Below are 22,971 nucleotides of genomic sequence, written 5' to 3' on the forward strand. Positions count from 1 at the left end.
GCCCTGAAATGAACAGACTTCTCCTGATGCCGGAGGACTCTGGGGCTGGCCCTTCTCCTGCCTTCCGCCTCCCCATGCCCACTCTGCAGGAGTGGCTGTGCTCTTCATGAAGCCTGGCTTCCTGGCTAGCCCAGAGCTTAACTTAGCAGGAATCATGACAAAACCAGCCCAGACCACATCGTGGAAAAAGCCTGATCTTTGAAGCCAAGTAGAATAGGTTCAAATCCCAATTCTACCACCAACCTGCTGTATGGCCTAGGGCAAATCATTTCATCTTCAGGGGCCCTGGCATCTTCTACAAATGGGGACACATATCTCTACCTTCCAAGGATGTTGTAAAGATTAGAGCAAATGTATGCAAAATCTCAGGGAGATTCCTCACACATGGTAAGTGCTCAAGCAATACCAGTTCCCTAATGTCTTACTCAGGCCCTGCCTCATGGCTTTAGGATTCTAGAAGTCATATCTAAGCAATACACTAAAGAAGGCTGTGCCATGGAGTGGGGGTGAAATGGGGGTGGGGTAGGAGTGAATGAGTAGGAGTTGAGGTGGGGTGGCTGGGCCCATACTGGTGATTGGGAGGGCTTCAGGCCTAGAAGAATGTGACAAATTAAGGAGACAAGCCGAGAAGGGCCGTGAGCGATAGGCTTGGAACACCCTCACAGGCGGGCTTGGGATGCAGCGGGCTAGCCCATACCCAATTCCCATAGCTTGGCTGGCACTCTGCCATTTATATGCCCCTCTCAAGCTGGGAGATAAGTTTCCTTATCTGTTGAATGAGCTAAAAGTTCTTGCGAGGGAATGGAGAAGAGTGTGCAGATGTGATGCACTGATTTGCAGGGACTGAGACAGCCTAGTGACCCAGGGCACACAGAAATTAGAAACCCTGTTCCATCAACACGGCCTCAGTCTTCACTGGGGGCGCCTAGCTCCTGGCTCCCTGAGACCCAGCCCCCCTTATATCACCATCAGCCAGGCATTCCACAGAGGGGACAGGAACCATGTGTCTCCCAGGAGCAGTGCTGGGGCCCCAGGACCTGTCGATACACTATTTCCCGCCTCAGCCCACTGCCGTGGTGATACCTGTTCCCTATTATCAGGCACTACTAAGTGTGTGTGCACATCGGAAGGGTCAGGAGCTGGGGTCCCAGTCTCAATCTGAAGTAGCCCTAACTGCACTGGGCTCTGATGAGTGAGTCTGTCTCCCCTGAGATGCCCAGCCCCGGTCAGATGGGTTGCAAATGTGAGTGGAGGGAGGGAGGAAGGTGGAACAATCCCTAGTGTTCCCTGGGCCCTGCTCTGTGGAGGGTAGAGGGGATGAGGGGGCTGTTAGACTTCAGGCCTGCTTTCCCCCATCACGTCCATACTCCGGAATCAGAAATGGCTCCCATCGCTCCATTTAAACTGATCAGAAGCCTGCCCCTTTTCCCTGACCCCAGGTCTCCAAAGTCATCCCACTGGGCTCTGGAAGTCTCCGGCTAGGGGCAGGACCCTGTATCCCTCAGATAGGGTTTTGGGGGTGTGGCTGTATCCATCGCCTGAGATTGGTGGTCTTGAAGGCAGAAGAGGAGGCAGTGGCTCCTCCTCAGACTAGGTCTCTAGCAGTGGACTGATTTCCTTGTGGAGTCATCCAGAAACATTTGTGGGGACATGGCATCAAAAGAAGAAAAACTACAGGAAGCCCGAAGGACCTTACAAGTCATTTTCCTTTATTTGCTTAACATATAATGAAATTCCAACTCCAAAGAGACATATATGCAGAGCAGACAGATGCAGGGCCCTGGTGTGCAGCAGCCTAGAACCAAGCAGGGGGTGGGTGTGCCCCCTCTCCCCTCCATCAAACCCTCCCCACTCCTGGCCCCTGGCCATTGCCCAGGCAGAAACTGAGAAGCTGGAAATGAGAGGAATCAGCCTTGTGGTCCAGGGAGTAGCCAGAGACAGGGCCTTGGTTACTAGGCCTGGCCAAATCATTGTTTAGCTGAAACCGTGGGCCTCAGTTTATCTGTTAAATGAGCTAGAAGTTCCTGCTAGGGAATGGAGAAGACAGTGTGCAGTCGTGATGCGCTGGTGATAGCTAAGGGCCTCCTGGTTGTCCCTCTGCTTCTAAATACCTGTGTAATTGTGTCTCTTGGTTTCTGTTGCCATCATGGCTAAGTGCACAGTGGTGGAGCTGCTCTGGCCCTGGTGGAAATGAATGGACTTATGTAGATAGATGAGTGGAAGAATTCAGCCTTCAAAGCTGATTCTGATCTCTGAACTGTCCTTGGGCTGCAACTATAGCAACCTCATCACGTCAAGGCTGACCTCTCCCCTCCAGGTCAATGCGGAGGGAAGGCTGTGGCCAGGGGTCACACGGCAAGCCTGTGCAGGTTACTCACCTGCTCAAATGCCTCCAACCAGGAGCTCATGAACAAGAGAAGAGCTTGCTCCATCCTGCTCAGGACCAGCTGAGGGCTTGGAAAACCCCCAGGCCCAGCAAGGTCATCTGCCTCCATGGGCTGACCTGCATCAGGGTCTTTCTGTTCTCAGGCTTTGGGCTTCAGATAGCTCAAGTGCTCTTTGATAAACATACGCCAGCATAATGGTGACCTGTGTCTACACTGATGACAGGGAGTAGAGAACTGAAAGAATGAGCAAGATAATGCAGTGATAGATGGAAAGACCAACTGAAACTCAGAGAAATAACATGGGTATTCCTCCTTCACCCTCTAAATGGCTTTATTCTGTCTAGGGAAGCCTCTCCATGGGGAACAGAAAGTTCCAACTACCTGGCTGGCTGTCGATCTCTGCTTTGTAGCCTGTCTGCTCTGCACACACGTACACAGAGGCGTGTGGCAACAGGCATGCCCCTGGGGAAAGAACACAGGGCAAGTGGAAAGAGCAGCCCTGGTCTAGACCACATCTTCTGGACCCATACTGTGTCTGCACTTAGGGGTTGCAGGCCCATTGAGCTCTGCCGATCCCTGCCACTTTGCAGAAGGAGGTCGCTGAGGCCCTGAGATAGGGACAATTCCAAGGTCAGGCCATAAGTCCGAGCGGGTCGGGGGCCTGCGAGCAAGCAGAGCTGAAGGAGCAAAGCTTGCCCCTCCACTGCACCTCCTGGGATCTCTCCCCTCCAAGCACCATTGGGAGCAAGGTGCATGTTAGGAGAAGAAGGAGGGCCATGCCCAAAGGCACAAAGCAATTACAGTAGAATCCCAGGCACCTGCGCAGGTGAGTCGGCGAGCAACTTTGGGGCAAGGGGGGACTTTGTGGCACACCTCCCATCACACTCTGAGGGGGCGACTAGCAGGTGGGTCCCTTTCTTTCACCTCCTCCACGACTTCAAGGGAGTGGATGTATTGGTAAATCTTGGTCCCCAGGAAGCTCTGAGGCCAGGAAACAGAAAGAGAAAGAAAGAGATAGAAACACCCCCAAATGAGGCTTGACCATGCAGGTCTGGCAGATCTTGGGGAAGTGACTTTGGCCAGCTTGTCAGAGTGTCTACAATATGGATTTCACCCCTCCCCTCCCTCCGCCCGTCCCTGCCCCTGCCCCCTACGTGGATGCCCAGGCCAGACCCCTTCTATTTGGGCTTCATCTCCACCCTGGAGTTGATGTCGTCGGCATCCAGGTCATACTCCTCCACCTGGCCGCTGGTCCACACCTTCACGCGGTCTGTGAAGTCACTGCTGCGTGGGGCCAGGATGAAGTCGTAGATGAGCACAGCCAGGGCTCCCCCGATGAATGGCCCCACCCAGAAAATCTAGGAACAGAGCAGGTACGTTGAGACGGCTCCACTCAGAAGCCCCTGGAAATCGTTCCCTGGGTTACCTCCCAGCCCACCACCCCGTTGGACAGGTTTTCTCCCACCTGCGATGGAGGCAGGTAGGAGCACCAAATCCTAACATCCTGATTCCAGTGCCCTCAAAACTGGCCCAGGCCAGAGTACGTGGTAAGGGCACCTCCTTGCCTCTGCATGGCCCAGCTCAGGCATGGGCAGTAGCAGCCCCTTCTTGAGGAAGGCCACTGCCCCCACGCTTCCAGCTTTGAAAGGGCCCCAGATACCATTGCCTAATGCAAAGCTGGCCTAGCACATCCACATCCACAACCATAAGAGACAAAATCCACTGAGCGCCTCCTCTGTGTTGCGCTCAGTTTACAGATAGGGAGTGAGCCCTTTCCTCCTCCTGGCCACCCTGAGAGGTGGGTACCACCATATGCCCCTCCGAAGCTCAGGAAACCAAGGCTCAAGCACACGGTGCAAGGTCATGCTGAACCTGAAAGTGGCTGAGCCAGGATTTGGAGCCCCACTTTCAACCACACAACTGGGATGACCTGGAGGCCAGGCAGCATGGGGCAGGGCCGAGCTGGGAGGGCAGAGACTGGGCCTGAAACTGCTCACAGTGTGACCCCACCCTGCCTCTACATGGCAGGCCTCGGTTTCCTGATTTCCTGTCCCCTGGCTGTCTCCTAGAGCCTCCAGGACAGGAAGGGACACTGTGAGAGTGGGGTCAGGCTTACCATGGGACACCAAAGCCTCCCACCCTACCTCCCTGCACAGTAGGGGCAGCCTGTGGGTCGCCTACCCAGTGGTTGCTGAAGTTGTGTGTGATCACCGCGGAGCCGAAGGACCGAGCAGGGTTAATCCCACAGCCGGTGTAGTCAATCTGTGAGGGAAAGAGACAGGGAGAGGCAAAGGCAGAGAGTCACAGGTGAAGAGAGAGTGAGAGGAGGGAGAGGGTGGAGGGAGAGAGAACAATCAGGGTGGGGGACAATGAGACCCAGCAAGAGAGGAGTGCTGACCCCAAGCTGGGCAGGAGGTCCCTCTGCTCCTCTCCAGGGCAGGACCCTGCCCCCCAGTCCCCAGCACTGACCTGCCGTCCTCCACCCAATGGCAAGAGCCCTGCCGGGAGCTCCACTGGCTGCCCATGGCAGGGCACCCCACCAGCCCCTGCCCTCCCTTCGCCCCCACCATCTGGGTGGGCCCCTGACTCACAGCCAGGAGGTGTCCAAGGGCTACAGAGAGGCCAATGGCAAGGGGGGCTGAGCCACCAAGGTCGCGGCGCCTTCGGTCAGTAGTGGCCAGCACACACAGCACCAGCTGGAGGGTCCCAATGATCTCGATGCCCAGGCCCTGGCCTGAGTTCACGCCATCAGCCAGCTGCAGGGGACACAGGCGGTGAGGACTGGTGAGGAGGGTAGGCAGGGACTGTGTCCCAGGACCCAAGGATCCCCAGGCCTACCAGACCCAGGCATGGAGGGCAGACCCTCAGATGGGCCTTCGGAGTCCATCACAGGGTCCCGGGCAAGCACACACAGCAGGTAGTGGAAATCAGGCCTTGAACCCACCCACTGCTGTTGATGAAACTCCAGCTCAGCCCCTAATACCTGCCTAGACCCAGGCTCCACTCTGCCTAGAAGCTGGAGAGGCCTGGGGTGAGCTGAGGCCTTCTCATCCAGCTGCAACCAGGCCAGGGTATTCTGGGGTACCAAGGCCAGAGGCAAGGGGCAAGCCCCAGGCATGAAGATGATGGTCAGGAGCACTCCTAGGAGAAGAGATGCAAACAGGTGGGAAGGCCCAGCAGGGGACATGGCTTCATACCCAAACGTCCAGACCATTCTACCCCATGCCCAACTGCATCTAAATTCTGGGGCTGGGGAGGCCTTCAGAGAGGTCCTGGCTCCCTCCACCCCTCTTTCTCCTCTGTGCTTGCCTCCCTTATTGTCTCCACCCTCTCTCTCTCCTTCTCCACCCCTGTATCTTTCCTTGGTCCAAGGCCATTACTTCTGGCCCTGCCCTCCCTGTCTCTCCTTCTCTCTTCTTCCTCCCCACTGCTGGCCCCAGCCTCACCCTCCCTCTCCCTGGCCAGAGAGGCCCCGCCACCACTGTCTGGCTGCCACTTACTCCTGGGCCACTTTTAGAAACATGACTCATGGAAAGAGAAGGGAATGGGAGCTGCCATGAGGTCATGAAAGCCCTCCCCATGCAGCTGCCCCAGGAGGACCCCTCCCCAGGAAGCCCCAGCACCTTCCACTATGCTTTGTGGCCATCCCAGGGGCTAAGTGCACTCACACAGGGGAGCTGGACCACATCAGCAAAGGCTCCCTTGCATAGATGCCCAGATGAGGTCACTTAGGCTGCCTTCTCCCAGGCAGGGCTGTTGCACCCAAACACTTCCCAGCTGGGAGTCTCACTACCCAGCTCCCATCCTCAGGATATGGGAGTGTCTCTAAGGCCATAGGGAATTTTGCAAAATCCAAGGTAGGGGGGCACACCTTGGAGGTTTTCCCAGCCCCACCCTGAGGCCATCCTACAAGAACAATCCTCTTCCCGCCTTTGTCTGCAGCCCTGGGTTACAGGGAATGACTCACATCCCCTCCCCTGCCTTGCAGCCCCAACTTTGGGCTTTTCCTGGCGGACCCCAGGGCTACATCCCTTAGGTCCGCCAGCCCTCTGGGCAATGCGCAGTTCCCTTTCTGTCCCAAGGTTGGGCCGAGGAGGCAGAAGCCCTGTGTTCAGGTCCTGACTCTTCTACTTTCTGGCACCGTGAGCATGGCCTATCCCCTCTGGTCTTCAGTCTTCCCATCTACAAAATGGATCTCATTGTCCATGCCTGCTCTCCAGAGCAGCTGGGACGTTCAAAGGCCAAAGGGGCTGTCTCAGGGCATTTGGAAAGAGTTGCCGATGCAGGAGGGATGGGGTAGTGGTTGTGACTCTTGTTTTGGTTCTTCTCATTGTGGGTGCAGGATGTGGGGACAGGCAGAAGGAGTGACGGCAGCTGGAGCTGCTGGCAGAAGCCTGCCCAGAGTTAGGACAGGCCGAATGGGGTTGAGGCTGGTGAAGCCAGCCTGGCTAGTCCTGATGCCCACCCACACTTGCACCTGTGAGGCCCCTGTCCCTCTGGATCCGAGCCCTCAGGAAGCTCACGGCTCCTTCTATTCGTCTATCTTCTGCTCTGTGAGGGTGGCCTAATTGCTAGCTGGCAGAAGTCCTGAAACCAGCCCTTCCCCGATGATTAATGGAGTCATCGCTGTAAGTGGCTCCCGCCTTGGAGAATCCTCCCAGCCCCACCCCTCACAGATGTGACCAGAAGGAGCTCATCTCCTCCTCTGTTTCTTAACCAGCTGTGAGAGTCCCAGCTGCTACCCAAAGACACCATGCTTTTCATGCAAAGTGGACAGAGCAGAGGGTGATGGTTCCAGGCCCTGTACTCTGAGTCCTTGGGAAGGGGAGGGGTCAGCCACCTGCCCTGGGAATTCTGGAATGTGCCTTCCTGACTGCTGAGAACCACATGGGCTGACAGCCTTCCTCTCCAATACCCACTACCACCACCACCAGGAAGCCTCTCCTGCTTGCTTCAACATCTACTGACAACCTTCCTTCAACTGCCTAATACACTTGCATTATTTACATCTGGAAAAACTTGATAATTCAGAATTGGAAGGGGCACTGAAAGGCCTGTTGAAACTCAATGTCCAGGAAAGAGCAGGTAAAATACTTCAAATTGTATGTTACTGTTTACAACCCATTGAATTTGAAAAGTTGCTTACACAGGGACAATTCCCATTGTAATCACTTGTTTTATACATATATATGTATATATATACACATATATAATATATATTTTATATATAGTATATATAAGTGTATATGTGTATATGTGTGTGTGTGTGTGTGTGTTTGCACATCCCCATGTAGTTTTGCCTGGCCCAGGTCTTATTAAGGCAGAAAAAAGTAACAGTCAGAACAATTCTCTTCCCGCTTTTGCAGCCCTGGGTTTTGTGAAGGCAAGTATTACCTAAAGAATAATCCACACATTTCTTCTGAAGTGTCAGAAGATACAAGCTCTCCATTTTGTGCTGAGCCCTTGTAAAACCACTGCTCAAGGCCCAGTTCAGACCCCACCAGCTCCTAGAAGCCTTCCCAGATCCCTGGCTGGAATTAACTTCTGCTCCCACCCACCATGCCCTCACTGAATTCTCTGCATCTTGTAGGAAACCAATCTTCCTGCAGCCTATATGGGTGCATCTCCTCCTGGCCTGGGAGCTCGGTGAGGACAGGGTGGGGGACCTCTTCCATTTCTCTGCCCACACATCTGAGGAGAGGCTCATTGTGTGGTGATAGAAGTGGCAGAGAATGCTAATTTTCTAGAACCCCCACCCTCACTAGGGGCAGCCTGGCTCCAGAGACGCTCTCCCCGGACCCAGGGCTATCTTCCTCACTTTCTAGCTGGGAAACAATGGGCCAATCATTAGCCTCTGGGAGCCCCAGAGGGCAGCCTGTGTGATGGCTCAGTGAGATGATGATGCAGAGGCTGAGGCCCAGGGAGGATGCAGCAAAGCCGGGATCCTTGCCCCATAGTCTGTGCCACCCTACACTCACAGGTCAATGGGCTGGTCACTCCCAGGCCCAGCCAAGGGACCTGGCTATTGCCAGCTTGGACTTGGGAGCCAGCAGAAGGTGGCTCTGTGGTTGTCAGTGTGTCCTGCCTCTAGGGCAGCCCAGGGATGATCTCTCCAGGCAATGTGCTCTAAGCCTTCCCCGCTGCCCATAGACAGGCCAACCAGGGTAGCTTCCAAGACACGGGGCCCCTGGCTTGGCCTGGGCACTCTGGCGCCCTGGCCTTGGGGAACAGCAGGCTCCAGAGCCAGGCCTGACTGTGGCTCTGAGCATTAGTTCTCGAGGGACAGGAACCATCGAGGCCTGCCCTGCCCACCCCAGTGCCTCCAGGACTCAGCACTGGGCAGTGAGGAGACCCATGTGGGCCCCACAGTGTCACTCCTCCATGGGTGTTCACACGTGGACATGGGGGTATTCCTGGTTTTGTGTGCCTCTGTGTGTCTTTGTAAATAAGTGTCTGCTGTGTCTGTGGATGACCACATGTGTCCAGGGCTGACTCTTTCTCTTTTTTATTAGATTGTAAGTGGTTTATTACATAATAATTAAATTTTAAAAATCTATAAAAGAACTACAAAAATCCCCCACGTGTATGCACTAAACAACATAGCCTAAAAATAAATGTGGGAAAAATTGACAGAATTACAAGGAGGATTGGATCACTCTACCACCAGAGTGAAAAATTTTAACAATCTTCTATTAGAAATGTATAGAATCATGAAGCAGCCAAAAACTACCAATATCACGAACAGGGAGGGTTCAAACCCCATAATTAACAAGCTTGATTTAAGAAAAATATGAAAAACCCTGTACCCATGAATTAGAGAATGCACACTCTTTTTCATCCCATGTTGGATATTTAGACAACGGATGAGGTACTGACCAAGTGTCTCGGCCCTCTCTGGGAACAGCTATCATACAGGGGTCTCTGCAGAAAATGAGGTCCTGGAGGCCGTGCTGTGTGTTTGCACTGGGTATGTCTGATGGCACTTCTGAGTGCCTCACTGTTTCCCTGTGTCATATACCCACACAGGTGCCACTACCAGCTCGAGAGGGAAGACAAGAGAAAAACAAAATGAGCCCCCCGTGTGAGAAAGCAGCAGGTCTCAACAAGCCCTTTATTTGCTCCCAGAAACCATTTCATCTTCCTGACAAGAAACAATACACAAAGCAATGGCTTCCTCCCTCCCTCCCTCCCTCCCTCCCTCCTTCTTTTCCTAACTCCAGGGCAGGGAAAGGAAAAGGCTCCATTGAGGAACCCCCGCCCAACCCTCCTTGGGTCCCAGAGCCTGAGTGGGACCATCCGGTCTTGAGAATGTGCTTTGTGTACCGTGTGTGCGTCCCCCACGCAAGAGCACATGTGTGTGCATGTTTGTGTTTGTGCCATGTGTGTATACTTCGGAGCAGCAGAAATAATCAAGGGCTAGGAGGCAGCGCCACACCTCTGTCTCCGTGCCTCCGTGGGCTTCAGTTTCCCCATCAGTAAAATGGAGGCCTTGGCCCAGATTCTAGCCCCTGGCAGTATCTAGAAATACCTCCTGCCTGACCTCGGGTTGGTCACCCTCCAGCCCCAGATCAGAAACCTGAGCACCGGATCCCCCGCAGGCCATCAGAACTGCTGGTCTCAGCGTGACACAAAGCCTATGTTGCAGAACCTGTCACCCACCCCACTGGACCCCTGCATAGACCAGCACCCCCAAAGCAGCCTCCCCACCAGATAGCATCTACTTGCACACCCCTAATGGCAAGGACCTTATTGACTTAGAGGCAGCCCCTTCTTCATGTCAACAACAATATCAACAACAACCTTCTTTACACTGAGTAGAAATCTGCCTCTCAAGGGGGCCTGACAGCGAGATTGCAGGCACTGAAAGGAGCTGCTGAAAGGGCCGGGGTCATTTTCCAGCCTTTCTGGATGTCTTTTAAGTTGGAGATTTCAGCCTCAGAGTATGCCCACCCCACTGAACTGTAGCTCCTGGCTGAGTGAAGACAGCCCCTCATGATCCCCCTGGGTACCATTCCATGTGGGCAAGGAGCCCCTCTTGTCCCCAGGGGGAAGCCCTGACTGAGGGGACCCTGGCTACTTGCAGGGCCTCGTGGACAGTATTTTCCTGCCTTCACCTCCAGGTGTGAGGGCTCAGATCCCAGCCATTCAGGAGACTCCAGACTTGGCGCTTCCAGAAGGTAAGGGCCATGGCCCCTCCTGGGTGGGGGCCTTAGACTAAGTGGGGGCACCATCTGAAATTGGCTTGCAGTGAACTAATGGCCCCTTGGGGGTAATGAGCAGGGGGTGAATCCCTCAGACAGGCATCCCAGGGGGCCATGTCCCTTCTCAAAGCATGGCCCCTTCAGAGTTCCCAGGGCAAGCCCCGGTCAGGGCCAAGCATTGGGATGGGCAACACTGGGACCGGCTGGGCTGTTCTGAGGGCCTTAAAGGGGAAGCAGCCTCAGGATTTTCCGTGATGAGGGAAGTCTCCACCACAAAGCTCCCGCCCCATCTCTGTGCCCTCCCCCTCATCTGGGGCTGGCGGAAACAGTAATTATATGTCCCAGATGTGGCATCACCACCCAGCCCCCAGCCCCTCCCTGGGCAGGCCGGGTTGGGCAGGGACATGGAAACTCTGCCTTCCTTTCCCCAGCCCTCCCCTGAGCTCTGGAGGAGGTGGCAGCACCCCCGGGAGAACTGGTGGCATGAAGGGGCCTCTCACTTTATGACTGGGGAAACTGAGGCCCAGAAAAATGGGATAAAGGGGAGAGCTTAGGGCTTCGGTCAGGCCCCTGATGCTGCAGGTAGAAACACTTCATGAGCAGTCAGGCCCCGAATGAGCAGGACTGGGAGAAGACCCCAAAGAGGGTAGCTTTGCCCTCTGCCTGAGCCCAGCGGGCTGAAATCACAGGCTCTGGGGACCCAGACCCCTTCCCCTGGATGCAGCGCCTGGCCCAAATCCTGAGCACTCACCACCCTCCTCCCATGCCCCTCCAGCCTGACCATACCCCACAACTCCCACACCATGGCCCCCACCTCCTCCTAGCCTGTGCTCACACAGTCCCTCTGTCCCTTCCCTCTGCAATGTCTCCACATTCAGGCTCCTACGAAACCTTCTCCCTGATGCCTTCCAGGCCCTCCCACCCCTTAAGTTCAAAAGTTCCTGGGCCTGCCCTGACACCTCTTATCGCATCTGCCTCCTGCTCCGTATCACAGACAGCTGGGCACTGGCTTATCTTGACCTAGGGCTGTGGGCTTCTCTGGGGAGGCAGCCAGGCTAACCTAACCCAGTTTAGACGTGAGCACCCAGCAGTCCCCAGTCATGCTTGTAGGGAGCCGGCTGAGCAGACCAGACAGCAGAAGAATGAAAAAAGCCGGCAAATACCAGGAATCCTGAGTCCACCAGCATCTCCTACTTCTCAGAGCCCAGCCACACCCTGCTATGTCACTATCTCATAGACAGGAACTAGGGCCACACAGGCCGGTCTGTTGTGTAATGCCACATGGTATTAGTGGCTGAGCTAGGACAGGGACAGGCAAGAGTGTCCACCCCAGCCTCAGAGCCTCTCACCCTTGGCTAAAATTGGTATATGGCTCTTAGTACTAACCGGGACCTTGCAGGCCGGATGGAGGCCCACGGTCTCTCTAGGGCGTATCCTGAGCCCTGACTCAGTCAGGAGAAAGTTGTCCCCAACATGTCCCGAAGGGACACCCCCTGACTCACTGCAACCACTTCCTGCCACTTCTTTCTCTGTTTTCCTTGGAAATCTCCATGCCAACCACTTGCCCCACCCAGGTTTTGGCCGGGGTGGGGCTCAGGGCCAGAGAGGCTGCAGGAGCCTCCCCCAGGTCATGAAGGACAGTGTGTCACCTGCTGCTCAGACGGTTCCCTGCTCCTCTTGAGGCATCCAGGCCACGCCTGAGACCCCTCCAGTTCCAGGGCCAGTGTCTGACGGGAGCCTTTAGGGGGGTACCTTCTCTATTTCTAGGCCCAGAGTTGAGCTTCTGACCCCCACCCTTCCACTGTCGGGACAGGGCAGTGCCTGAGCCCCCACCATCATGCTTAGCACCCTTATGTTCAGCACTGCCCCTGCTGGGCTGCTCTTAGCCAGCCTTTGTGGGATGCGTGATAAGCTCAAAGCAATGAAGTGAGCTGGCTGTCTGGGTGTGGCTGTGAGGTCACAACACTTAAGTCCCCTCTCGAGGGTCAGGGTCCACAGCTCCAATAAAGCTCAATAAGTTAGCAGCAGACAGGTCTTGAACCCAGGTGTCTGCCTCCCAGCCCAGGGCCGGCTCCCACACTAGGCTGCTCCTCTTTCTCTCCCATTTGCAACACGCCCAGCCCAAGTATTGGGGTGACTATAAAAAATGAAGGCCAGGGAGGGAATGGGGCACAGGAGTCGGGTGTGGCCTCTGATCCAGATGGCACAGAAGGGGCCCGCCCTCCCGCCTCTGGCTCGGATGCACATACTAGAGTGTGAAGCCTCTGCCAGCATGTGCAGAGGTTCTGCCCTGTGAGATGGGAGGGACGATATGGGGTCAGAAAGTCTAGGAATCACATCCCCTCCCCTACAGGGACGCTTCCCCAGCCCAGCATACCCAGCCAAGCTTCAGTGTGAGCTTGACCCTACCCAGTGGAACTCCCCGAGGCCACAAGCTCTGCCCCCACTGGAAACTGAGGCCTGGGGGCAGAGCTTGACATGGCCTGCCTGAACTCTGTCCCGTACATACCCCGCAGCCACGTCTAAACTGGCTAAAGTCTAAACTCCAGCCCATGGAGGTAATCTTCAATCTTGGGCCAAGCAGAGGTTGGCTGCAGAGGAGGCTGGGTGAGGTGTCACCGTGACACAAAAGCGCTAAGCCCCCCGTGGCTGGGCTGAGCCAGCTGCCCTCTGCACCAGACCTTCACCTAGCCTCCCCCAGGCTGTCAGCTGCAGGATCTGAACTTTGACTGAGAAGCGAGAGGACAGCTGCTGTAATCACTACTGCCATCTCTGAGGCGCCCTCCGAGATGACCCACACAGTCCCCACACCCACCTGCCCTGCCTACAGCCCTGCCAGCCTCATCTCTCCAGACAAGTCCTCCTCTCTGCTCCTTAACCTCTCCCTCCCTGTGAGGGCACCCCAAAGCCTGCTCACCTGTCCCTTGGGCCCTCAGACATCCTCCAAGCCTTCCTCAGTCTCTCAGGCCAAATCTCCCCCTGCTGTTGCCCAAGCCCAGCCTGAGTTTGCACTTGTCTGAGGAGCTGGGAAAGGCCAGGTCTGGGACAGCAGGCGGCTGCCACCAGCGGCCACTTTGCCATGCTAAGCAGCCCAGGAGACATTCTTTTCCACAGCTGCCACCCAGTCACCAGCATCTGCTTGTCATTAGTGACCCCAGTCCAGACCCCATTCAAGCCGGGAGCCATGGGCACGTGTGGTTGCAAACTCACCCCCACACACCCTAACACAGCAGCACAAACATGCACACAGTTTACACAAGCACAGAGACTCATGCTGGCAGACGCATGCACACATACACACCTTCACACACACACACGCACACGTACATGCACACACGCACATGCGCGCACACCCACCCACACACACACACACGCCACACCTCTCAGTGCCTGGAGACCATGGAGCCCAGCACTTGCCCCCCAGCCCATACTGTAATCCAGGAAAACTGCCTTCAAACAGCCCCAGAAAGAGTTTTCACTGCCTTATCTTTGTCTAATTCCCAGGGGCGGAAGAGTGGAAGACGGCCTTTCTCTGGATTCCTAGAGGTGGTTTGTTTGGAAACCTGTGTGAACATGGGGGGCTCCCTGAGGGAGTCCTGTTCACACACCTGCAGAACCAGCTGCAGACAGGCTGGGCATCTGGTTCAGGGTGGCTGGGGAAAGCGGGCGAAGTTTCCCCAGGGTGCAGGGCTGGGGGAGGAGGGAGTTGGTGGCACAGGCAGGACTGAGAAGGGCCAAAAAGCTACAGCCAAGGGGCGAGGAGCTGCTGGCCAAGCTTATTCCCCATAATAGATGCCCTGCAGGGGACATTGGCAAGACCATTATTCTCTTGATCTCAGCTTCCCACAGTGCCTGGCAGAAAACAGGCTCTGGGAGGCATGCATAACTGAGTTCCAGCCCCAGCTCTCCCCCCCGGCTCTCTATGTGACCTCCAGCAACCTCTTGTCCTCTCCATTCCTCAGTGTCCGCATCTGCACGATGGGCAGAGGATGGAACTGGTGCCTTTCAGCATCATTCTAGAACCCCCCAAGCTCGGGGACACCCCACTCACATCATTGCGGCCGAGCGAGTTCCCAGGCAGGGAGGAGGTGATGCCCGAGAGGATGGCGGCGGCGACGATGGCCCCCACGCACTGGGCGATGATGTACATGAGGGCACGGAAGATGCTGATCTGGCAGCTGAGCAGCAGCCCCAGCGTGACAGCCGGGTTGAGGTGGGCGCCACTGATGTGACCCACGCTCTGTGCCAGCGTGGCGATGCTCAGTCCGAAGGCCAGCGACACCTTCACATTGTCCTGGACCACCGTCTGGTTGTTCCCCACCGGGTATTTGAAGCCCAGGGCAGAGCCAATGCTGATGAAGACAAAGAGGGTCGTGGCCAGGAACTCGGCCACCACTGCCCTCCAGAAGAGCTTCTTCTTGAACTCGCTGGCCATGCTGGCAGGGGGCTTGGCCTGAGACCGCTGCCGGGTGCTCAACTCCCTCTGAGAGCTGAGCCACAGCCTGGGCTGGGCCTATTTATAGGGCCGGGGGGCGGGGGGAGCACAAAGGGAGGAAGGCCTCTCTTCACTCCTGGCCCGCCCCACACCGCACGGACCTCCTCTGGATGGATGCAGACACGGCTCTGCTGTCCGCCTGCCAACTTTTTCCTTCCTCCTCTCCCCCTCCCTCTCTCTCTCCCTCCGCCCTCAGCCCTGCCCAGCCCAAGGAGGCAGGCAGGAGGCAGCCGTCGCTCTAATAGGCTTTGGGAAATTCTTCCAAGCTGGCCCCACTCACGGGACCAGAGAAATCCAGGTGTCTCCGCCCTGTGTGCAAAGCTCAGGGGGTTCCTGAGGACACAGCCAGGTGCTCCAGAGTGGGCGGGGTGGGCGGGGTGGGCGGGCTGGACTCAGTGGGTGGACGTTGCCCTCCCTGGAGGCAGGCACCATGATCCTGCTGGCCTGACATCCCCATCCCAATCCAGAGAGGCACTGGTCTGGAGTCCCTGGGCCCAGGGCTCCAGAGGGGCAGTCAGGGCCTCCCACACGGCCACTGCATGCCATGTTAGGGATGTCCCAGAGTCCCCAGTCTCCCCGAGCCAGGCCTCTGTGGATGGGGCACGGAGGCATCAGAAGGTGCAGAGAGGTTGTCTGTGGCTGCCCTCCACGCTGTGGTTGGGGACAGGCCTGAGCTAGGCAGAGCTGTTAGAAAGCCGCTACCCTGGGAGCTCCCAAACTTCTCCAGAGCAATTTGAACCAATGATTTGTGGGCAGGTTGGTGAAGATGGGACAGTTTAGGACTTTCCTCTCAAGGCAGTCACACTGGTGGGTCACTGGGAAGGTGGAAGGAACGGCAGCCCCACCTGGCATTGGAAGGTGATGGAGAGGAGGGAGGGAGGGAGCAGGAGAGAAAGGGAGAGACAGAGATGCAGGCTGAGGGGAGGAGAAGAGACAGACAAGGAGAAAGGAAAGACAGTAGCCAGGAAATAGAGCAAAAGTGGAAGCGAAAGAGACAGACCCCCAACCAGAGACAGTGAGACAAGCAGGGCCAAGAGAGACAGAGAGAGCGCAGAGGGCTAGGAAAAGACAAACCGAAACAGGGAGATAGGACTGGACCCAGAGCCAAGAAGTAGAAAGGGAGAGATAAATGAGGAGAAGGAGAGACCAGTAGGGGCCAGACGAGCCCCTGCAAAGGGAGGGGCCGAGGCCCTGCTACGGACCCCCGCGGGCCCCCTGCGCCCTGGGCATCTCCAATCCAGAGGCCCAGCGCCAGCCAACAAACAAAAAGAATCCGGACTCTGGGGCCAGCAAGCTGTCAGGAATCCCTGGGCCTGGCCCACTTGCCTGCTGCATGGAACGTGCTGGAAGAGCCAGGCCCAGGAGGGAGGGTCCCCCTGCATCCCCTAGGGAGGGCCTGGGATGATCTGGGCTCTCCTCCCACCTTCTGCCTGCCCCACCACCGTCCTACTCGGGAGTGTTGGCATCTTCCCATTTATAGGCCTGGTGAGAGGACTTCTCTGAGTTCTAAGTGTGCCTGGGGCAGGATAAGGATGAGTGGGTCTTATGCCTCTTGTCCAGGGGCCATCCTGCAGAGAATGACACCAGCCGTTACTGGCCACCCCTCTGCCCAGCTGTGGCCTGGCTCTCAGGGTGAACTGCCAGGGACCAGCCTGATGTGTGTTTGCTGGGGCTGCAGGGGGGGATGACGCATTCCCCTAAGTGCCTATACAGGACGGTGGTGGCCAGCAGACCCTGCCTGCTCAGAGAGCCCGGGTGGCCGAAAGTCATCAGTACTTTCTTAGCTGTCCAGGAGAGGGAACTGGCCCTGCTGGGCTACTTCCTGGGCCCTCCTCTACATCCTTTCCTCTGAGGAACCCTGGCTCAGCATTCCAGGCTCTGGGAGGCTCCCTCACACCCCTGGCCCCTGGCCCTTGGCCCCATGCCCTGGCAGGGACATTGACCCACATGAGGAGCTCTCTGGTCAGTTCCAGGGGTGTCCAACCAGAGCTCTCTCTGCAGGGCTAGGATTCCCTCACCTTGAAGTTTTGGAGGGCAGACTGTTTCTCCTGCAGACCTGGCTCCTGAGGGCAGGGGGTGGCACCCCTCAGACCAGAGTCCTCTGGAACACAGCCATTTCCCTTCAGGCCACAGGCTCCTGGGTGTCTCCTGCAGACCATGTCTACTGAGAGACATACACACCACCCTCCTCCTCCCCTCACCTGTCCCTGCCCTGCTCTGCTAGGTGCAGGGCTGTTATGAGGCTGGCGGGTGCTGGGACTCAGCCAAGAAGACTTGAGCAAAGAGACAGAGGCAGAACTGGCACCAGGCCACAAGGAGCCACTGAACTCGGGCCAGTGTGGCCATGCAGAGTGGCAGAGACAGGAAAACAGGCCTGCGTGGACCCAGGCATGTCCCGTGTGTCCATGATGGTGTCCGTGGCTGGGTCAGCATCTGTGCAGCTGAGGACCCATGATTTGCTAGGGGGCCCATGTGGGTAAGACTCATCTGGGACTTACTAATTTATCTAACATATAGTTGGATAAATGTTTAGTGTGTGTCATGTGCCAGACATTGCTCTGGGTACAGGGGAGACAGCCACGAGCCAGACAGACCAGCTCCTGTTCACACGCAGTTTCCATCTTGGTGTGAGGGCCCGCAGGCTAGGTGAGGACACGCTGGCTGATGACCGACGTATTGTGGAGTGTGTGTGTGCGCGCGCGTGCTCAGCAGAAGCCCCTGCTCTGCACTGGGGCAGGAGGCCAGGGGGATCAGGGCGAAGTGGTCAGGCAAAGCACTTTTGCCCAGGCAGGTAGGTGCCCACCAATCTCAGGAGGCTATGAGGGTCCTCAGGGTGCCACTCCACCTCCCCCTGTGTCTCCCACCCTCTCCCCCTTGTGAGTGTGGCCTCTGCCTTTCATACCACCATTACGGCTCCATTCTTTTGAAGGAAGGCATGGCTGTCAGCAGGAGGCGCCACCAGAATGCAGGCACGGCCAGGAATGCCGATACGGAGCTCATGTGCCCACCATCTCCGAGGGGCCCTGTGGCCGTCACCTGGCCATGTGGATAAAAAGGGGAAAGGCTTGCCACTGCAGCCCCAGGCCCAGGGATGTCTCCAACCACTCCGCCTCCTTCTCTCTGATCTGCCACAAATCCAGGCCGACCAGAGGAGGAAGGAAGGAAGAAAGGACACAGTGTCCAGCTGGGGCCTGTTTCCTGCAACCCCAGAAGGCTCAGATTGTAAGTGACTTGCCAAGGAAAGGCAGAGCTGGCACTAAAACTCAGGACGCACCCATCCCAGAGCCCAAATGCAGTTCTCTGCCCGCCTGTCAGGAAGGGCCCCCGATGACCTGGTTACCAGACAGAAAGCCCAGTACAAAATCTGGGGGCTACAGGCCCAGAGAGGTGCCAGGATAGGGTAGGGGGGAGGGAGGGAGGAGAGGACAGCCTCCAACAACCATGTATAATTGGGGTGGTGGGGCAGGAATGGAAGCACCGGACTAAGAGTGGGCACCAGAGGAGCTGAGGGCAGCCAGAGCCATCCCTGTGATTCCAGTGAGCCCTAGGAGACTGGGCTCCAGGGCAGGTGCTGTGTGCAGCCCAGCTCTCTTCCAGGACTTCCTGACTTGGCAGGTGCTGTCCCCTCGCCCTCTGCTGGCTCCTGCATCCTCCCATGGACTCGGGCCGAGCCAAGCTAAATAAAGGGGCTGCCCCCACCCCCACTTCTGAGCCCTGGGCGGGGCTTAAGGACACTGAGGCTGGGCACTGCCTGGCCCAGCTGACAGCAATGGTCTCGGCAAAGGCTTTTCCAGATGTGCCTCATTCCTGACATGCCTGGGATACCCATGTTCCAGCCAGAGCTGGCTGTTCCCAGGACTGTCTGGGCCCCATCTCCCAGTGGGAGAGCCTTGGGCTTCATCCGGAGGAAGGTGGACGGAGCCTCGGGTGTTGGCTGAGGGTCCAGACCTTGGGTGTGGCTGAGGTTATCACTGGCCAGAAGCTTCTGCTAAGTGCAGGGTAGAGGGGCCAAGGCGGGATGGACCATCCCTCTGGGGCCAGCAGGGATTTCCCACCCACAGGCCTGGCTGGGGGAAACAATGACTTCATTCCCTCCAGGAGGGCCACCAGGAAGATGGAGCTTGGGGTAGGAGGGGACTCAGACAGCAGACTGGTCCAGACCATCTAGTCACCATCAGCTCGCCCACAGCTTGGATGAATTTTCCAGAATCATTCAGGCTTTCCTGAATTGGGGCAGAGAACCCTGATGGAGGGTGGGAAAAAAGGACCCAGTTCCCGTGGGTACTAGAAAGGAGGTGGTGAAAAATCAGAAAATGCTCCTCCCAGTAAATCCGTCCCAACTGACCAGTGGCTCCTGGCTCTGCTTAAAGATCCTGCACAGGGCATCCGCTGCCATCCCACTCCTGACTGACCTGCCGGCCCTGGCTCTCAGGTCACCCTGAGAGGTGGTGTAGACACAGGCCTGCACCCACAGGAGGCCACTGGCCATGGACCAGTCTACAGTGGTCCTTTGCATGAGGCAAGGCCAGCCCTCTCCAAGCCTGGGGGAGCAGAGGAGGGGCCCAGGCCCAGAGCACACAGACCCAGAAAAGAGACAGGATGGCCCCAGGGTCTCTCAAGTTCCTCTGCCCGGAGCTCTCCACTGGCCATCCTTTTGAGGCCCTCACCACCCCTTCCTGCTCTAGACAGAGGCTCTGGCTCCATGCCCCAGGCTGGCAGTGCCTGGTTGCTGGCACCCACACTCTCCTTTCTGCCATGGTGCCGTTGCCCTCCTCCCCAGCTGCAGCAGCCCCTCCTGATCCCTCCTCCACAACAGAACCCTCGGTGAAGGTTAAGGCCGTGCTCACCCCAGGCCCACAGTCCCCAAAGCAGGGCCTAGGCCTCTGTGTTCCTGCCCACCGTGCCCTGCCGCAGAGCTGAGCAGAGGGCTGGGCATGGAGGGGGTTATCCTGGTGGCATCTGCTGACTGTCTCAATCCCCCGAGAGAAGAGATAGGCACCCACCTCTCAAAGCCAGTGAATTCCTCCCTGTCTGACAGATAATTCCTGAACATTTAGGTGTCACACGATCTCTCTTAAATCAAAAGCGGATTTAGCGGGCCACCAGTGATTCACCAGAGCTGGAACAATTTAGTAATTTTCTAGGCTACTGCCTCCCATGCACTTCTCCTCTCCCTGCCCCCAGCCCCTCCTCACCCCGCCGCTGCCTGCCCTGAGCACTGGCCAGGCTTACTGTCCTAGGGGTGCAGGGATAATATTGTACCCATTTCTTTATGGAAAGCATAGTTTTCTGATGTTTTACCGTCAACTCTCCAGCAATGGTCCCTGCTTGATGCCGTAGAGGATGAGCCACAGAGACAGGACGGGAAAAAGTTGCCATCAGCCAGGCTGGGGTCTGTGAGGGCTTGAGGTGCCACATTCAGGGACGGGGCAGAGATTTGAGAGTCGGACTGAACTCTCAGAATGAGGGTGTCCTGAGGAGACTGGGCCTACTTCCACCCCAATTCTGTGGGAAGGAAGTCCAGGAAGGAGTGAAGTCACATTTTCCCCAGCCCTGCCCTGAGGGTGAGGAATCCCTACTGGCCCGAAAGGGCAGGCATTCCTCACTTGCAGAAAAAGCCGGGGGTGGCATCTGTACCAGGCTGCCAGCCCACACCCTTAGGGAGGGCAGGGCAGGACAGGGGCTCTGCCTGGAATGGCCTCGGCGCTGTGGGGCCCTGGAAAGAAGCGTCATGTATCTAAGTGGCTTTGGAGCACATCCTCACGCCGAGCTCTGCCTCTCTCCTGGGCCCCAGCAGCCTCTATTCTGCTCTACCCGCCCTGGGATCCCTCAGAAGTCTCCCACATCGGCCTGTTAGGTTATAAAGCACCAGGATTGGGAGAAGGGGTCAGATAGCACCGGATCTCACGCCCTCCTCTGGTGCATGGGAAACTGAGGCTCGGGGAGTTTTCTGGTGGGGCAGGGTGGAGCCAGGCTGGAACCCCTGGTCTCCAGTCTGCCTGGCCTGCTCTGCCTGCCACACCCAGCCTCTTCCTCCTTCCTTCTCTGCTTAACAAGAGGCCACCTCCTCCTCAGGCTGCAGCAAGGACTCAGAAAAGTGCCCTCCCTGACCGGGAACCAAGAGGCCTGGGCAGCCAAAAGGAATCCACAGGAGACCCTGCCTTTTACTCTCCCAGTCCCCCAGGACCTGACGTTTTTGCATCTCCAATCAAGGCCTGAGCCAAGATAGAGGCCTGTCAACCCCCCATTGACACTGCAGTCCCTGAAGGGTCAGCAGCCACTGCCTCATGGCTCTGGGCCATCTGCTGGCCTTTTGAGTTTCTCATGCTCCCCTTCCCCACCCCCTCCCACCCTGCACCTCCAGCCAGGTGTCCCCACAGGGAGTCTCTGGGCGCTGGACTCTCGGTTCACTTCTTCCTCTCCTGGAGGCTCCCATGACAAATGTCCCCCTGGAATGAGTCCCACTCTGTCATTGGTGGCTGCCACCTCTGCCACCTCTCACTGCATCTTCGTTGGCTCTGTCTCCTCCTGAGAGCGCTGTGGCCACTGACACTGCTCCCACTGCCTCCTGGCCCAGTCTGATTTTCTGGGAGCCCTTGCCTCCTCCGGATTCAAGCCAGCTGCTTCAAAGGCCAAAGCTTCCCTGGCTTCTTCGGCGTTCCCAGCATGCAAAGCCCAGTGAGTTTCAGCTGAAGAAACAGATGCCCTGCCTGGAACAGTCTCGTTTCCCTCCTGGGCCCAATGGTGGAATGGCCTAGATGCAAGTGGCCCCAGAGCTTTGGTGAAATTCCTTCTTTACTGCGCTCAGGGTTGTTCAAACAGGCCTCACCACCAGGATTCATACATTCATCTTGATGCCAATGCAATTGTAAAATTAAATTTTTAATGTCTTAATGTCTGGAGGAAAGGGGCCATGAAGGCCAAAGAACCCTGACACACAAAAGTCAATGTGGCCCGCTGCCACCACCACCACCAGCCAGCAGCGCATAGGGCGGGACTGGAGATGGGCACACTCCAGCTGTGCTCAGACGGACCGTGCAACAAGCTCCAGGTGGTAGGTGGGTCCCTAATCCTCTCCTCCCTCAGGATGGGTCCCCAGTCCCTGCCACAGGCCCTGCCAAGTCACAACCAGGCAATGGACCTGGTAATAGGCCTGGTTATCCCTTCCTCCACCTCTGACAGTGCATGGGCTTCATGTACACACAAACTCATACTTGCACACACACGTGCACATGCATGGACAACACACATCTGCACACACATGCACCACCACGTTTCACACCTGTACATGTGTGCACACACATACAAACATGTGTGCCTGAACATACACATGTGAGGACACGCATGTGCATACCTGCACACACGGAGTAATACACATTGTGGTCAATATCACCCTGCCACCTCTGAAGCCTTGTGCCATGTACACTGTGGCCTCCACTACCTGCAGCCCTGAGCCTGTCTCTCTGGCCCCTCTGAGTGCTCACAGCGGTTGCCACCTGGCTGCCCCTCATCCAGGGACCTCCGTCACCTTCTGTCCTCCCCGAGAGCTGAGTTTAAATGGCAGAAGAGAAGCTATGGGTGTTCCTGTGACTGCATTGCTTCCTGGGCCCCCTCTTGGGGACACTCTACTTTGCTATGTGTGTCCTGGTCTCTATCTCCAGACAGTACCCTGAAGCCTGAGTAAGGCAGGGGCCGGGCCTGACCCAGTTCTCTACGCACAGCCAGGTGGGGAGCAGGCTCCGTGTGCAGGCAGCTTGGGAAGGTGTTCAAAGCTGAGCAGGACCTGCCATCTGCCAGTCCACCAGGCACTGTTAGGAAGGTATGCTAGGCCACCAAGAGGAGGGATGGGGCAGGGCCGCCTGTGGGACAGTGCCCCTTCGGTCTTTCT

The 22,971-nt window shown here is 56.9% G+C and overlaps 1 protein-coding gene across 1 annotated transcript; it reads right to left on the minus strand.

The window, feature by feature from the left end:
- Window positions 1–1,688: 1,688 nt before the first annotated feature.
- Window positions 1,689–15,080, minus strand: AQP1 (aquaporin 1). Its single transcript, XM_015133772.3, has 4 exons — window positions 14,640–15,080; window positions 4,979–5,143; window positions 4,569–4,649; window positions 1,689–3,745 (listed from the first exon to the last, which is right to left on the minus strand). Exons 1-4 carry the CDS (start codon window positions 15,021–15,023, stop codon window positions 3,566–3,568), a joined length of 810 nt encoding a protein of 269 aa, XP_014989258.2. The 5' UTR covers window positions 15,024–15,080; the 3' UTR covers window positions 1,689–3,565.
- Between the last annotated feature and the right edge of the window lie 7,891 nt (window positions 15,081–22,971).

This window comes from Macaca mulatta, chromosome 3 (assembly GCF_049350105.2).
Source record: "Macaca mulatta isolate MMU2019108-1 chromosome 3, T2T-MMU8v2.0, whole genome shotgun sequence".
In the NCBI taxonomy this organism is placed as follows: Eukaryota; Metazoa; Chordata; class Mammalia; order Primates; family Cercopithecidae; genus Macaca; species Macaca mulatta.

What these genes read in the sequence shown, in the direction of transcription:
- AQP1 (XM_015133772.3), bottom strand. Translation starts at nt 15,023, where the DNA reads ATGGCCAGCGAGTTCAAGAAGAAGCTCTTCTGGAGGGCAGTGGTGGCC. An exon ending in ACTCGCTCGGCCGCAATGAT is followed by an intron (nt 5,144 to 14,639) that starts GTGAGTGGGGTG and finishes TGTCCCCTGCAG; the next exon opens with CTGGCTGATGGCGTGAACTC. An exon ending in CCCTTGGACACCTCCTGGCT is followed by an intron (nt 4,650 to 4,978) that starts GTGAGTCAGGGG and finishes TTTCCCTCACAG; the next exon opens with ATTGACTACACCGGCTGTGG.